We start from the raw sequence: 15,200 nt of genomic DNA on the forward strand, positions 1-15,200 counted from the left end.
GAAGGAATATACCCATTGCCAAGTACCTCAAAACCTCACAGCTAGATTGCTTATGATGATGGTATTCACTCTGGCTGGCAATACTCAGTCTGGCCTTCTAAGCCCATGTGAAATCTAAGCACCATCATGCTTTCCAAACTCATCTCCCATTAGTTAGTCCACAATGAGGCCTTAGCAGCTGCCCCAGCCAACTGGGGCCCCAGTGACCGCTTCATGCTCTTATAGCTCACACCTCTGCTCATGCTGTGCCCTCTCCCTGTCTAGCCAAGTCTACTTCCATGCAGACCCAGCTCACTCCAAATGCAGGAAGGCAGCCAGATGGCCTGGTTCTCAGGGACCACATGCTATCAACTCCTGGCACAAACAACTGTCTACTGCAGCCTCTCTTTAGCCCCGTGGATCTGCTCCCAGATCCTGCTGTTTGTCACTGCTCCAGCCAGAGGAGGATAAGGCTCACTGTCGTGTATGCCCTCAGCACTGACCCCTAATATGACTGGTATTCTTGTCAGCAACGACTCCACATAACCCCAGTAGTTTAACATTTTTTTGACATGTACTTGAAATACTATAATGAATAAAACATTTTTCAGGTCTGTGAAAGAATAGCTTTCTCAGCTGTGAAGCAACAAAAAGCAACCAAAGAGAAACGTGAACCAATTTAAATACAGAAACTCCAGTCAAATGTTTGGAATAAAAAAAATAACAAAATGTTCATAAACAGAGAAGCAGTTCATTATGCAAAGTCTGCACTAAGTAATTCTTCCATCCAAGTACTAACCAGGCCCGACCCTGCTTGACTTCTGAGATCAGACAAGATCAGGCGCGTTCAGGGTGGTATGGCCGTAGACAGCACTATGTAATTCTAATTAGTCATTTAAAAGAATGAAGTAGCTCTATACTTACTGATATGGATTACTCTCAAGATACACTGCTAAGTGAAAACAGAAAGTTGTTCAGTGTACACTGTACGACATGTATAGTTGCAGATGGGGGGAAAGGTATTATAAAATGCATAGAAAGGAAACCAGAAGGATAGGTATCAAACTGTTGACAGCTCTAGAGAGAAGCTTAAGCTAGGAAAACAGGTGGTAAAGAGGAACTCTCACGTATCCTCTGTGAACGCCAGGAGCAACAAGTGTACCCAGCACTCAGCTCTTGGTTTCTAAACACAATTCACCACTTAAAAGAAATCAGGGCTTCCTGGAGAAATGGCTGAATCCAAGGTTGGGTGAGTACAGGATGAGTGTGCTACATTTTCTTATGCCAGAAAGTGAAGAAGACACAGGAACTAGCTTGAAGGGCTCCCACAACGTGGTTATTAGAATAAATAATGATAGAAACCATTATAACCCGCAGAACAAAAGAAATTCCACGAGACCATGTGGATAAAAAGAGGGAAGGAAGGAAAGAAGGGAGGGAGCGGGGAATCAGGGAGAGGGGGAAAGGCAAGCAGGCAGGCACTTCCTTAACAGAAGACAAACTAATAAATGTAGAAGGAATGATGAGAGTTAAAAATCACCATTTGGTAGACATCAGAGTAAAAATATTTATCAGGCAAGAAGCAGAAGTGGCTATTAGGGTGAATTCCTGATAAAGAAACACACAGATATTTGAGTATATGTAAATAAAGATACTTACATATACTCAAGGTATCCTCTCACAAGAAACTTAGTAACTATAAAGGGAAAAATAACAGCCTTACAATAGAGAAACGTGGTGGGCAGTACCCTTAGCCAAGTGACCAAAGTTAACTTCATCAATAAATGGGACAGATATTATGTGGCTCCTGTTAGAATGCACTTGAAAAGGATACATCACTTGCATGGTGTTGCTGCTAAAAGGGAATAACCTAAATCTAATTATCTGGATACATAAAAAAAAACCCAAATTCAACGACATCATATTCTTCAGAAATGTCAAGGTCATGAAAAACAAAACGCTGACAAAAATGTTTCAGATGAAAGGAAACTAATGAAACATGACAATTAAATCCAGTGTGACATCCTGAGTTGGATCCTGATCCTCTCAAAAAAAAGTTTCCTCCATGTTTGCTATGAAGAACATTATCAGAACTGATGAAGTCTGAATAAGGTCCTGACTTTGATAATTAAATTATGGTCATGTAATTAAATGTTCTAGTTATCAGGAAATAGACACTGAAGAATTTAGGGAAAACGGTCTGCAACTTACTTGCAAATAATTCAGAAAAAATAGTTTTTAAAGAATAGAATAATGAAGCAAACATAGAAAACTGCTAACAAACAAGGAATCTGGTTGAAGGTATACAAGAAATTCTTTCTACTATTTTTGCAACTTTTTACGTCTTCCAATGTTTCAAAATAAAAACATCTTTTAAATATAAAGATGAAAAAATTTATGCAGGAAAAATACTTGGAGGTCACAGAATAGCTAAGTGGGAGGAAAGCAACCTTGGCAAGGCTATCCACACTTGGCCCTCACAAGAGAAACTGAGCATTTATTCCACAAGATGGCAGAGCTGCCCCAAAGGCCAGAGCTGCATATGGAGCAGCTAATGCAGGGCTTCTGCTCTAGACTAGATGGTATTGCCTTCCCAGCCTCCTTCACACTGATCTTGACTCCATCCAGTTAGAAATTACAAGAGTGGCACCAGCTCAGGACAGCAACCTCTAAACAGTGACTAACACAGCAGCACCCTGGCCTCCAGGGGCCTCTCGGGATGCTTCTGAGAATGATCCCGCCCTCCTTCCTGCTGTCTTACATAATACATTCCTGGTGAATGAGTTCTCAAAAACCAGCAATCTTTTCATCATGTGCTCACCACTAAGCCCATGTTCCAAAAGAAAAACCAGGATCACCATTCAGTTTCCAAATCAACACTTCCAGCTTCTCAAATTAAAGAATTTCAAAGGCGCCACCCTGTCTGGAGTACTGACATCACGTGTGCCACACACAGTGCTCTTCAAAGCTGGCCTACTAAGCTGCTTACTTGAGTCTACACACTGCTTTAACACTTGCCCTCGAGGGCAGTGCGAGCTCCATGTTACAACCTCTCTAAAGGCAGGATGTGTGTTCACTTCACCTCATTTATACAGCACCCAGCATCTCATCAGACGGCATTCAGTACTCAGAAGATAGGAGGTGGGGTGACCCAGTCATTGGGAAATGTGTTATTCTAACTCTGGCTGAGTTACCCCTTCTTGCCACATACTAGGTTCTTTTATAAAACAGGGAGAATTAACAGTGAAAAATTAGCAAGAACTTAGATGTCTTTCACAGTGGGAAGTTAAATAAATTATGGAAAATCATCCAAAGAAATAAATTATATATAATCATGAAACAGCTATGAACTGACACGGAAAAATACTGTATAAAAATGATAAGCCATTAACTAATACAAGAATATGATTCTACCACTCTGTTTCTAAAAAGTGACATGGGTACATGTGTGTTTGTATATGCAGAGAACCAAGTGTTGAAGAATGGAAAAGCATATACCAAACTGTTCCATGGTTCTTTCAAGAGGGGGAAGAGTAATGGAGGACTTTTCACTTAGTTTTACTTTTACTTAGTTTTAATTTTTCCTAGTATATTTGGCTTTGAAATTTATAGGAGGGAAACAGCAAAATGACTCTTTATATATTAATAATAATCTTTAAATAGGGGTCCTTAACTGTCTTTATGCCAGAGTAGTTTTGAAAACTCATCAAGAAGTTGTACTTACAAAATTAGTATTCCTTAGTGTTCTCACTGTGAAAAATTAAATGTAAATTTTAACATCAACACTAAATAAAACCTTTAACTGCTGTCTCCTTATGACTCAAAAATGATAACCATACTTGCTTGGAGGACAAGGACTGTGGCTGGACAGAGGCAGCAGGAAGGAGAGGAAATGAGGAAAGATGAAACTGGAGCGACAGCAGGCAGCAGCCGGGCAAGGGTAAGGACCCGAGGCCCTCACTCAGGACCAAAACCAACAGTTCCGTGGTGGGAAACGTGCATGTGATTTTTATTGTTCTTGTACTTTTCTAGATTTCTTTTCAACTTTATGAACATAAAAAAGCAAGTTACCAAAAAAGAATATGCTGAATAAAGACAAGATTACCTCCATTAATGAGGTAAAAAGTACCAATGAAATCCCTAGTGGCGTTTGAATAAAGTACAGATTTTGATAATTGTGGTAAAATAAGAGAATGCTGTCTCTTTTTTTTTTTTTAAGGAAATATACATCAAAATATTCAAGGATAAATATTGTCAAACAATTAATAGGAAAAAAAAAACTTTAAAATACCTTAAGGCCACAGAACAGCTAAGTAGGAGGAATGCAACCTTACCAACAGAGAGATCCAAGTGAACTGACAGCTCTCTCTATCCTGCAAACGAAGCATTTCAATAGATTCACAAACAAGAAAGCAACCCAAACCAACTACCTGTTTGGTACCAGCTTACCTGCTCAGCCTTAGCCCACTTCAGGAAGCCTTCAATTAAGTCAGAAAGCACACCTAATAGTCTCAGAAAAGACCCTGTGATTATACTATTGATGCTATTCTGTCTTCATCTCCAAATGCCTTACTGCTACTCATCCTTCAAAGCCCTGTCAAGTTCCATATTCTTCCACCCCTACCCTCAAACTATTAACCTAAACATCACCTGTCTCCAGATGTCAGGTCCAAAGAGCACTTAATGTACCCTAAAACCAAGAGCGCCCCATTGATAGCTAGCAGAGCTCCCAGGCATACAGTAAGATGTATAGTATTCACTCCCAAGCATACAGTATTTGTTCTCAGGCAACAGGACTCAAACAAGAGAATCCTGAGTTCAACTTCCATGTGACAGGCACACATTATCACTGGCAGTCTTCTCTTCTTAAAGTTTTAAGTATTTCTCATGACACCACCTTACTTTCTCTCTTGTAATACAATCTCATTCATGCCTCAGGACAGAAAGACCTACAAGGGCAATGACCAGATGTCTCATTCATTTCTCTAACCCCAAAAGAACAATCAATTCTCACCCAGTATTCCACCAGGACATGTCTGATGACAGATCACAGACACTCCCAACTTCCCAAACTACAACGCCTCTAAGTCTATGACTCTCTTACTCAAGGAAACAGAGAACACAGGTGCCTGAAATCTAACAATTATAAGCACTACACTAAACCAGAACAAGTTAATTTAAAAATAAATCATTTACAAAAACTACTATAGGCATTACTCTGAAACTAACCTGGTTAATTCGCAAGTAAATCATCTGTAAACTTTTAATAGTTCAGTGACAAGTAACTTCCCATTCATTTTATAACCGATAACATATCAGTGGAACACTAGACCATGTGGCAATGTCCGATTTCTAACAGGTACTCAGTTTAAAAAAAAATAAGAAAAAATTAGGTGAATAAGCCTGTACTTTTATTTAGTTTTCTCTCTTGTTTATGGTTCATTTAGAATATTCACAAATGACACAGCTTAGAATAGAGTCTGGCACTTAGTAGGCACTTGTTAAATATTCACTGACTAAAATGAATGAATGGGTTTCCCTAGAGGTTCAGTGGTAAAGAATCCGTCTGTCAAAGCAGGAGACGCGGGTTCAATCCCTGGGTCAGGAAGAGCCTCTGGAGAAGGAAATGGCAACCCACTCCAGTATACTTGCTGGGGAAATCCCACGGACAGAGGAGCCTGGCAGGCTACCATACATAGGGTCACAAAGAGGTGGACATGACTTTGCAATTGAGCATGCATGCAAAATTAATGAATGGACTACAGTCCATTTTCAAACAGCCCTGGTTATCTGTGAATGACCAAATAGGCTGGGCTGAGGTTTAGAGAATAACCTAACTTCTCAGGGCATATATTCTAATTTCTGAATAAATTCCTATTCAAGTAGAACAATTTCAACTGCATTCCCCTCTTGACATTTAAGCCATAAAAGCAAATAGCTTAGAGCTTATTCCAAAAGAAAAAAGTAACGGTATCCATGCTGCATTTACTCCTCCTAGCTCAAGCTCCAGGTAATCACACCACTAACCCTACTACACACTCTCTTGCAAACAGGCAAGTACTTCAGTTAGTTGCCATGGTTTCAAAATTATTCCCTAGAAAATCCTCCATGCAACCTCAAGAAACAAAACAACATGAAATCTTCCCACCATCTTTTCCAAGACTTCCCTGTCCCACCCTCATTTTACCTTATTTCTATCTTCGCCACAAACCTGAGATGCGGCTAAATTAACTGACATGAGACAGAAACTGCATGTGTGTGCAAACTTTAAAACAAGCACTGGGATTTAGCCTCTAACCTCATCTCCTCACTCATCTCTGCACAGCATATTTCCTAGTGGTGAAGAACAATTCATTGCCAAGTGATGTCTAACGTTAACATCACCCTTAAGATAACATAATGAAGAGCTTAGTCTGCTGAGCTAAGGGACGTGGCTGTGATAGAGAGTTCTTCATGCCAAAAGAGACTTCTAAATTCTGAGATTAAATTTCCACCAAATTTGCACATCAAGTCTAATAATCCCTCCCAAAGGAGAAAAAGTCGGCTGAGGAGAGAAGCCCTGCCATTGAGAAGAGGCTCAGCAAGAAAGGTACCCACAAGCCCGAGGCACAACACTCTGCACCAGCGGAACAGAAGACCAAAGGAATGAGCCAGAAGTGACCCTTGAATACTTTCAGTTTACTATTTTCAAAGAACTGTTCTGCCACTGCATTTATGCCAACTACATAGAATCTGATCAACAACAAAAACCTGCCCCTCCAACCTAAATTGAAATTATCCACATAAAAGTATAAATTCTGTACACATACAGTCATCATGGTATAAAAGTCTTATAAAAACAAAACTATTTAAATGTCATTAATTTTAACATTGTAAAATTTTCTATTTATAATTTAAATTACTCTTCTTTTGTTTTTTTGCCACATTGAGCGCCTTGCAGGATCTTAGTTCCTGGAACAGGGACTGAACCAGGGCCAGGTCGATTGAACACAGTCCAAGTCATAACCACTGGACCACCAAGGAATTCCCCCAAATTTAAAGTACTCTTCGTGTTGGAAAAATTTGAAAGAATTTCACATCCTACATTTATTATTAAATATATAAATTAGATTTACATTTAGTATAACACAAATGAATATGTAAATGTATAGATTTCATGACAGCTTATATTAAATAAAGTCACAAGTACACAGTGTCAAAATACAAAATCACTAAATATCCAACTGACTACCTTCTCTCCATTTGAAAGAGCCTAGTAAGAGATGTGCTCTACCTCTATTCCTACAGTCCCCTCTTCTGGAATACCTAGTCCCCTGTGTTACTCATGGGGTAGTGCTATACATCTGTCAAGATTCAGCTTAAACATCATACCTCCCAGATTAAGGTGGTCTTTAGGCAGGCACTGATCTTCCATCACTGACACTTATTAGCACAGCGTCTGCTACTCAGGGCAACAGGACACTCTAATCAATCTGAGCAAAAAAGATATGTGACCAGAGCTTCCACATCCACATGTGCAGTGTTTTCTCACCACGCATGCTGTAACTGCAGGAAGACAGTTTCATTTAATCTCTGCTATTTCCCTGAGTCTATCACTAAAAGCGTGTCTGCACATCCTTCTCCAGGGAACCATGCTCGACCCAAAAATCTCCACAAGTGTCTTCATTCTTCCTCTGGGCCCATACACACCCAAGAAGCTCTGCTTTGGGAACTGCACAGCCTATCTTTTCCACACACATGAAGGAAGAAGGTTACAGACCACCCAGGTTTACCAAAGGAACACTTCCCGGATCCCAAACCATATCATCAATAGACCCTCAAGACATTTGATTCCATAACTTGTTTCTGGCTAAATTCTCTAACAAGGCCATGTCTTCCTCTCTTAGGCTGCATAGCTCACAATATAGCATAGTCCAGAAGAGGGATATCCTACAAGCCCCCTTTGGCCTTCACGGATATTTAGGAAACAGCAGAATTTACTCACACTAATTCCCTCATCCACTACTTTACCTCTTTCAATTAATGTTAAGTCAAATTTTATAAAATAAACAACTTTTTAAAGATGAACATTGGGGACTTCACTGGTGGTCCAGTGGTAAAGAATCTGGCAGCCAATGCAGGGCACATGGGTTCAATCCCTGATCCAGGAAGATCCCACATGCCGCAGGACAACTAAGACTGTGAGCTGTAACTACTGATGCCCAAGTGCCTTAGAGCCTGTGCTCTGTAACAAGAGGAGCCACCACAATGAGAAGCCTGAGCACAGCAACTCTGCTCACCCAAAGTAGAGAAAGTCCATGTGCAGCCATGAAAACCCAGCACAGTCAAAAATGAATAAATAAAAATTTTTTAAAAAGATGAACGTTGATCAAGAATCTTAGAATGGGGTCAAGGGTGAGAGGGAGATTTAAGAGGGAGGAGACATATGTATACCTATAGCTGATTCATGTTGATATATGGCAGAAACCAACACAACATTGTAAAGCAATTATTCTCTAATGAATATGATCATAACTATATTTTTTAAGTACCAAGGAAAAAAGAATGTAGATTTTTTTTAATTTCATTATTATGAGATACAATGATTAAAAGTAAAAGACAAGTGACAGACCAAGAGAAAATACAGTACAATATACATAAAAGACAAAGGATCCGTATGAATAATACACAAAGGAAACTTGGCAAATCAATAATAAAAAACAAATAATCCTACAGGAAGTGGACAAAGACTATTTAAAAATAGACTAAAATATTCAATAAAACATGAAAAACTGTTCAATCTCATTTTAAAAAATACAACTGAAAAAGTAAACCTTGTTTCCAATGTTAACCTACATTAAAGAAAATTCAAAAGATGAGTAGTATCCACAGATAGCAAGAATGTAGGGAAAACACGTACCACACTCTGTACTGTACCACACTCTTGATCATAATATAAAGCAGAATGGTCTTTTTATGAAGGATGATTTGTCATCAGAATTTAAAACACACATTCTGTTGAATCTAGCAATCATACTTATAAAAACATATCCTACAGGACTCTTCATAAGTGTTCAAGGATTACTATATTAATGTTTGAAATACTTTGCTATTGCTCAGTAATAACCTAAATATCCATCAAAAGGAATCATTTATCAGAAACATAACATGAAATTATGATTTTTTTTCGCATTACCAATAACAAATAGCTATTAATGCAACACACAATCATGGTAGTTATCTTCCTGTGTAGTCACGGATATGTGCAACTACCTAAACTGTGTGTCTCTTAACATGAGGTACAGTTTTCTCCATCAGTAATGGGAGAAGACCTCCCATGGAAACAACCCTTTTGATTACAACCATTATAAACTCTGGGGAAAAAAATATAAAAGAAAAAAATATCTAAAGGCACTGAAGAGCAACAAAGAGAGTCAGAAACACGAGTCAGACATTTGAAATAAACTTTTCATGTAAAGGTGGGCTCCAGTAAGAAGCACTGCATAGCTAAAACCCTTGAGTCTCATTGGCTGAAGAAACAGAAGACAAAGTTCAGTGCAATGACAACAGCTAGAAAGTGAGGAGTAAAATCTTAGAAAGAAAACAGCCACAAAAGGGTGGCCTCATTTGATACATTTAAATTCTGTCTGATCTCTGACTTATCTCCGAACCTATAGAATTCCAAGAAGACCAACTAAAGCTCAAAGACTGAACAGAGGTTTCAGATTCTGCCCACTGCAGGAGAAAAGAAAACATAAAACAGAAGCATATTGCAACAATTCAATAAAGATTTTTATTAATTTAAAAAAAGGTCTACATCAAGAAACTGGAGTTTTGAGTTCAAATAAATTTCCCTTTAAAACAAAGAAATCATTATTCTTCAGAGGAACATAACATAATCCAAACTACAACCTATCACTCACAATGCAAAGGCTATAATCCAATACATTAGAGATATAAAGAAATGGGAAAGTGTCACCTAGAGTGAAGTCAGTCAATGGCAACTAACTTCAGGATAATCTAGATGTTGTTAGATAGGTATTTTTAAAAAGCTATTAAAACTATGCTTATGATGAGTAAACAGACTGAAAATCTCAGCAGAGAATCTAGGGGAATAAAAGGAATATTATAGAACTAAAAAGTACTAGAAATAAAAAAAAATTCACTGGATGGGCTTAAAAGCAGAGTGGAGTTGAGAAAAGCATTTGAAAATATATTGAAAATTTTTCAGTATGAAAATGAAGGGGGAAAACTGAACAAAAACATAAAAATCCACAGAGTTCCAGTGACCTGTGGGGTAGTTTCTAAAAGTCTCACATAAATTTGAGAAATAAGTCAGTTTTCATATTCAAGCTCAGTAAATTTCAAGCAAGTTATATATAACACTAAAACAAATTTTAACACGTCATAGTCAACTGCTAAAAATCAAAGATAAAGAAGAAAATCTTGAAAGCAGCCAGAAAGAAAACAACACATTACAGTCTGGGAAAACAACAGTATGAATGATCACTAACTTCCTTTCAGAAACAATAGAAGACCATAAGTAACATTTTTAAAGTTATTATAAAGAAGTGATACTTTAAAGTATTTAAAGAAAGAAAAACTGTAAACCCACAATTCTATATCCAGTGAAAATATCCTTTAAGAATGAAAGTTAAATAAAGTCATGTTCAAATAAACAGAAACCAAGACAATGTGTCACCAGGAAACCTGCCCTACAGAAAAAAAAAACAAAAAACACGAAAGGAAAATTTAACATGAAAAGAAATCTTCAAGAAGAAATAAAGAAGGGAGGTTCAAGAGGGAGGGGACATGCATATACCTATGGCTGACTCATGCTGATATACAGCAGAAACAAACACAATATTTTAAAGCAATTATCCTCCAATTAAAAATAAATAAATTAAAAAACAAGATATGAAGAATACTGGATATGGTAAATACATGTGTAAATCACTATCTCTTTTATCTTCTTTAAAATACATGAGCAAAAATTATAATACTATACTGTCAACTTTATAGCATACGTAGATTCAATTCATGTGATAACTAGAGCATAAAAAGGGGGTGTTAATGGATTATACAACATTTTATATAAGATGGTTCAATATTAACTATAAGTAAACTGTGAAAAGTACATATATACATTGTAATACCTAGAGTAACCTCTAAAACAAATGCTAAGTATAGCTTAAAGCTAATAGATGAATTAAAGTTGGATTTTAAAAATTCAACTAACCTGAAAAAATAGGAAAGGAAAAGAACAAAACACAGGATCAACACACAACAAAAAGCAAAATGGCAGACCTCAATGCAATCGTATCACTAATTTCATTTAATGTAACTAAACAATGCAGTTAAAATCCAAACCCAACTATCTATAAAAGACAGTTTGAACTTAAAGGCATAGTTATATTGAAAGAAAAGAGACAGAAATAGATCATGTATATAGAAAGCAAAAGAAAGGTGGAGTACCTGTTCTAATATCAGAAAAAGGATACAAGAATTAAGTCAATTTTCATATTCAAGCTCAGTGACTCTCAAGCAGGTTAAATACAAAACTAAAACAAATTTAAGTACATCATAGTGTGACAGTCCAGAGAAGGCAATGGCACCCCACTCCAGTACTCTTGCCTGGAAAATCCCATGGATGGAGGAGCCTGGAAGGCTGCAGTCCATGGGGTCGCTGAGAGTCGGACACAACTGAGCGACTTCACTTTCACTTTTCACTTTCATGCATTGGAGAAGGAAATGGCAACCCACTCCAGTGTTCTTGCCTGGAGAATCCCAGAGACGGGGGAGCCTGGTGGGCTGCCGTCTCTGGGGTCGCACAGAGTCGGACACGACTGAAGCGACTCAGCAGCAGCAGTGTGACTGACAGTCAAGAAAAAGACTACCACCAAAGATACAGTGGTATTTCACATTACAAAGAGGGCAATTCATGGTCAGGAATTCATGGGGCTTTCATTGCTGGGGCCCGGGTTCAATTCCTGGTCAGGGAACATTCCACAAGCCTTACAGCCAAAACAAAACACAAAGCGGGTCAATTCATTAGGAGGACATAGCAATTAAAAATATGCATGCAAATAAAAACAAAACTTCCAAGTTCATGGATCAAGACTGATAGAATTAAAGGGAGAAAAAGATAAATTCACAATCACCCATCTCTTGGTAACTGGTAGAAACAGATACACACACAGAAAAAACAAAACTAAACCAGTGGCAATGTATCAAAAAAACACCATCAACCACCCTGGCCTGACAGATTTACAACCATGGCAGAACACACAATTTTTTCAAACACATACAGAATATTCATCAAGACAGATCATATGCTGGACCAGAAAAAGCAGCACAGCAAATGTATAAAGATTGGGGTAATTCCCTGCCAGTCCAGTGGTTAAGATTCCATGCTTGGGTGTGGGTTTGATCCTTGGTAGGGGAACTAAAAGCTCCCATGCCCCCGTGGCATGGCCAAAAATAAAAACAAATAAAGATTGAAATCCTATAGAGTATGTTCTTTGACCATCATGGAATTATATCAGAAATCAGCTAACAACAAGGTATCTATAAAAAAACCTAACACTTGGAAATGAAACATATTTCTAAGTAACACACAGTCAACAAAGAAATCATAGATATTCTGAACTGAATGAAAATGAATATACAACATATCAAAATTTGTAGGATGCAGCTAAAGCAGTGCTTAGTAGAATATTTTATAACTTTAAATGCTCATATTAGAAAAAAGGATCTAATCAATGACCCATATTTCTAGAAACATTTAAAGAAAGAAAACAAGATCAAAACAGAAATCAATGACTTTTTTTTAAATAGAGAAAACTAAAGCAAAACGTTAGTTCTTTGAAATTATTTACAAAACTGATAAATCCTCAGTAAATCAAGAAAAGAGAGGAAGTACAAATTAGCAATATGAGACAAGCATGTAGCATTTTTTAAGTATATAGCTTCAAAATAAGAAATCGTTATTAATAAAGGGTGAAAAAAACATTAGGAAAGTTCATTTTTTTAGTTCACAATCAAAGCAGAAGCAAAAGTATATTTTATAAGTGGATTATGTTAACTCTAAATATGAACCTGCCACAGTAGAAATCTCTTGTAATTCAGCAAGGGGAGAAGCCGGTTCTGTTTTCATAGTGTTTTCTCCCATTGACTTGCAGTTCAACTCCAAGCCTGCAGGCCCCAATCCATCCCCAATGGAGTGGCAAGTTATTGTGGATGAGACCTGGCCAGCTTCCAAAGATTTCAACTGACCTAGAAGAAAAAGAGAAAGATTGGGGAACATATACATGTAGTTAGTCTGAGAACCAAAAGTCCCACAAAGACTAATAAAGTCAAGGTCTTTTACAGGAAGCCATTCACTCCACAGCATACAAGAATACGCTCACAGGCTCCAGCACAGATAGTCAGGGCTGTAAGCATATCCAAGAAAAGGCTAAGAAGCTAAGGTGAAGGGAGGATCCACTGGAAGTATTAACAAAAAGGCAGAGGCACTAGAGTAAGATGGCATCAGAAGGACGGAAGAACAAGGCTCTTTAGCACTGTACCTCCAACCCAACATTCACATACACAAGCAAAATCAATCACAAACGCACACAAAAGTTTGTCTGTGAATCCTCAGTGAAAATTAATATGAGAAACACTGCAGCCAAATCAATATCTTGATTTCAAGACAACCTAAAACTTGTGTAAGGCAGTACACAATGACTGATTTAGACAGGTTCTCACCAGACAGGCAGCAGATTGGCAAGACCATTTTAGAACAGACACTGACTCACCTTCTTCTGATTCCTTGGTATTGGATGAAGTGTTTTGCAAAGGATCAGTATTAACCGTATCAACCAAATCTGATACAACCAAGTCAGGATCTAGAATTTCGTGGGTCCCATTAGTGGACAGCCTGGAAGACCGTCTCCTTGATAAGTCTTTGTCAGTGTTTTCCAAGTAGTTTTTTGACTTTTCCTGGGCTATAAACCATTAAGAGAGTTGCAGTCAAGAGACCAGAAGAAATAACTCTGCTACTACAGATTTCTGGGGCTTCCCACAAGATGCTAGTGGTAAAGAACCCACCTACCAATGCAGGAGACATAAGAGATGCAGGTTCAATACCTGGGTTGGGAAGATCCCCTGGAGGAGGAAATGGCAACCCACTCTAGTATTCTTGCCTGGAGAATCCCATGGACAGAGGAGCCTGGCGGGCTATAGTCCAGGGAGTCACAAAGAGTCAGACACTACTGAAGTGAATTAGCACACACAGATTTCTGGACTGGCTGCCTTGATAAGGGCTTCAAACAGACTTCTGGCATCAATGATGAAAGGAAATACCTTATCCTGGCTTATAGTTTTAAATAAAGGCACAGTCTTTCTGCCAGGACATAATTTTCCTAATTTAAAGATTTATGATATGAAAATATGTGGGCAAGGTCACATCCCACTTGACAAGTGCTATTTTGGGGCTTTTCAACATAAAAATGTACGTATTAACAACACCCCAAGGCAGTAAGGTTTACAGACCCTTAGAGTCATCACAAGTCCTTTCTGGAACCAATAGGGTATTTAAAAAAAAATCAATCAATAGCATTTTTTTTAATGGAAGTATAGTTGATTTACAATGTTGTGATAGTTTCCGGTGTGCATGAATATATAGGTTCATGCACATATATATGCTCTTTTTCAGACTCTTCCACTACACTAGGTTATTTTAAAATATTGAATATAGCTCCCTGTGCTAGAGTAAGATCAATAAATATCTATTTAAATTTTCACTCAGCATATGAAATCCATCACTTCCTGAGCCATTAAATTTCCAGTGGAATTCAAATCAGACGGGTATGGAAATGGCATTACTGAACTCAACATTAACATAGCTTGTGCTTTGGGATTTATTTTCCCTCTAGCAAAACTCCTCTGATCCAAACACATCCCATTCACACTAGCCCCTGTGATCAACAAGCATTAGAGTCTATCAGGCCCAGGGGACAACACGGACACAGGGGAGCTAACCCAATGGTTGTCAAGTTCCAGCCACACATACACAAACTGAAGACTCACATGAATTTTTGTCAAGCCGAGGACGTTTTAACGGGACTTCATTTCCTTTTGATATTTTCCGTCTTCTCAATTCCAATGTTATTGGTTGCAAAGTTTGAGAGTTTGAATCCACAGCTACAATGTATATAAAACCACACACACACACACAAAAAAGATATGTAGTTTTTTTT

General features: G+C 38.0%; 1 protein-coding gene across 5 annotated transcripts in view; it reads right to left on the reverse strand.

Annotated features, from left to right (window-relative positions):
• Positions 1-15,200, reverse strand: part of PHF20 (PHD finger protein 20) — a 136,043-nt gene that overhangs the window by 54,718 nt on the left and 66,125 nt on the right. For all 5 annotated transcript variants that reach the window (XM_040247416.1, XM_040247417.1, XM_040247413.1 and 2 more), the window contains 3 exons: positions 15,031-15,144; positions 13,758-13,946; positions 13,057-13,233 (listed from right to left, as the gene is read on the reverse strand). In XM_040247416.1, the coding sequence (XP_040103350.1) occupies positions 13,057-13,233; positions 13,758-13,946; positions 15,031-15,144 (480 nt within the window). The remainder of the gene's footprint in view (positions 1-13,056; positions 13,234-13,757; positions 13,947-15,030; positions 15,145-15,200) is intronic.

The sequence above is a fragment of the Oryx dammah genome, unplaced genomic scaffold (genome assembly GCF_014754425.2).
Source record: "Oryx dammah isolate SB20612 unplaced genomic scaffold, SCBI_Odam_1.1 HiC_scaffold_10, whole genome shotgun sequence".
NCBI lineage: Eukaryota > Metazoa > Chordata > Mammalia > Artiodactyla > Bovidae > Oryx > Oryx dammah.